The following is a 2,239-nucleotide window of genomic DNA, read 5'->3' as shown; positions in this document are numbered from 1 at the left end:
GATCTGGAACAAAAGGATTATAGTAAACTCTTTAACCCTGAAGCATTGCCGTTCTTTCCCAGAGCAGCTGCATTCAGGGAAACAGCCGAACAGTTTACGCCTGTGGAAAGCACTAACCATCAGTCAGCTAATGAAAGCCCTCAGCTGGAAGTACAAGATGCAAATCCTGCAAATGTGTCTGCCAGTGAGGACACGACATCTGATGGGAACAACATCGAGAAGGAGATCACTGAACTGAGGAATCAGCTGATGGAAAAAGACAAATGTCTTTATGAATTGAAGGAACAAACCCAGATGGTCAAGAAGACTCTTCAGTTTCAGACGGGAGGTCTCTCTGCAAAAAAGGGAAAACTGGAGAAAGAGACCAAGTTTAGAGTGAAGTGTGAAAAAGAAGTAGCCAATCGCAAAAATAAACTGGAGAGACTAGAACAAGCAGCTAAAGCAAAGCAAGCAAAGGAGAGAAAGACGGAGGCTCACGAGCTGGCATTGGAAAAACTGTCAATGCTGAAGAAAGAGCTGCAAGAAAAAAGAAACTATCACCTGGAACTGACACAGAGATTAAAAATGGAAGAGGAAGCAGAACCAAAAGTGATGAAGGATCAGGTCGAAGCTGAGGATATCAACACGATCCCAGCACCTCTTCCAGAACCAGAAGTCATGAAGGATCAGGTTCAGCCTGAGGAAATCAACATGATCCCAGCACCTCTTCCAGAACCAGAAGTCATGACGGCTCAGGTCGAGGCTGAGGAAATCAACATGATCCCAGCACCTCTTCCAGAACCAGAAGTCATGAAGGATCAGGTCGAGGCTGAGGAAATCAACACGATCCCAGCACCTCTTCCAGAACCAGAAGTGATGAAGGATCAAGTCGAGGCTGAGGAAATCAACACGATCCCAGCACATCTTCCAGAACCAGAAGTGATGAAGGATCAAGTCGAGGCTGAGGAAATCAATACGATCCCAGCACCTCTTCCAGAACCAGAAGTGATGAAGGATCAGGTTGAGGCTGAGGATATCAACACGATCCCAGCACCTCTTCCAGAACCAGAAGTGATCTCGAAACAGACGGAGGCTCACAAGCTGGCATTGGAAAAACTGGCAATGCTAAAGAAAGAGCTGCAAGAAAAAAGAAATTATAATCTGGAACTGAAACAGAGATTACAAATGGAAGAGGAAGCAGAACCAGAAGTCATGAAGGTTCAGGTCGAGGCTGAGGAAATCTCCATGATCTCAGCACCTCTTCCNGATCCCAGCACCTCTTCCAGAACCAGAAGTGATGAAGGATCAGGTTCAGCCTGAGGAAATCAACACGATCCCAGCACCTCTTCCAGAACCAGAAGTGATGAAGGATCAGGTCGAGGTTGAGGAAATCAATACGATCCCAGCACCTCTTCCAGAACCAGAAGTCATGAAGGATCAGGTCGAGGCTGAGGAAATCACGATCCCAGCACCTCTTCCAGAACCAGAAGTGATCTCGAAACAGACGGAGGCTCTCAAGCCGGCATTGGAAAAACTGGCAATGCTGAAGAAAGAGCTGCAAGAAAAAAGAAATTATAATCTGGAACTGAAACAGAGATTACAAATGGCAGAGGAAGCAGAACCAGAAGTCGTGAAGGATCAGGTCGAGGCTGAGGAAATCTCCATGATCTCAGCACCTCTTCCAGAACCAGAAGAGGTCTTGAAACAGACAGAGGCTGAGAAAACTGACGCCTTCATAGTCCCTCAGATGGAAAATGAAGAGCAACAAGATTCTGAACCTTCTGAAATAGAAGTCGACCCATCAGACCCTGAGTCTGGTCATCCCGACAGGGAAGAACCAGATGCTTTGCCATCGGTAGAGACCAAACAAAAGAAGCTGTCACTGTGGAAGCGTTTTAAAAACCTTTTTAAACCTCGCCACAGACAGAAAGAAAAACCAAAGGCTTAGATGATGAAGATGCAGCTCTTGTTGCATCGCTGCAACCTAGAGCTGCAAACAAAATGAGCCTTTGAGGACAAAAATATTTGTTTTTCTTTTCTATTTTTATCACTTAATGGTCTTTTTTTATATGCAACAAAGTTTATTTCCCTTTGTTTACTACTTAAAGCTTTTTCTATTAGTTTTATTTTATTTTATTTATTTGATTAGTTAATTAGTAGGTTAATGAATTAGTTAATCAGTAGTTTAATGAATTAGTTAATCTGTAGGTTATTATTTAGTTATGTAGTTGTCAGTTTCTGCTAAGTTATTTTTTGTGAT

The 2,239-nt window shown here is 43.5% G+C and overlaps 1 protein-coding gene across 1 annotated transcript; it reads left to right on the top strand.

The window, feature by feature from the left end:
- Positions 1-218: 218 nt before the first annotated feature.
- On the top strand, positions 219-1,299 carry LOC118598509 (magnetosome-associated protein MamJ-like; the record flags this gene model as incomplete). Its single annotated transcript, XM_036211249.1, is given in 1 exon segment — positions 219-1,299. A coding segment is annotated over 1 exon segment (1,081 nt), but the record flags the coding sequence as incomplete, so codon positions are not given.
- Between the last annotated feature and the right edge of the window lie 940 nt (positions 1,300-2,239).

This window comes from Oryzias melastigma, unplaced genomic scaffold, assembly GCF_002922805.2.
Source record: "Oryzias melastigma strain HK-1 unplaced genomic scaffold, ASM292280v2 sc01618, whole genome shotgun sequence".
In the NCBI taxonomy this organism is placed as follows: Eukaryota; Metazoa; Chordata; class Actinopteri; order Beloniformes; family Adrianichthyidae; genus Oryzias; species Oryzias melastigma.
This window is presented reverse-complemented; position numbering and strand designations above follow the sequence as displayed.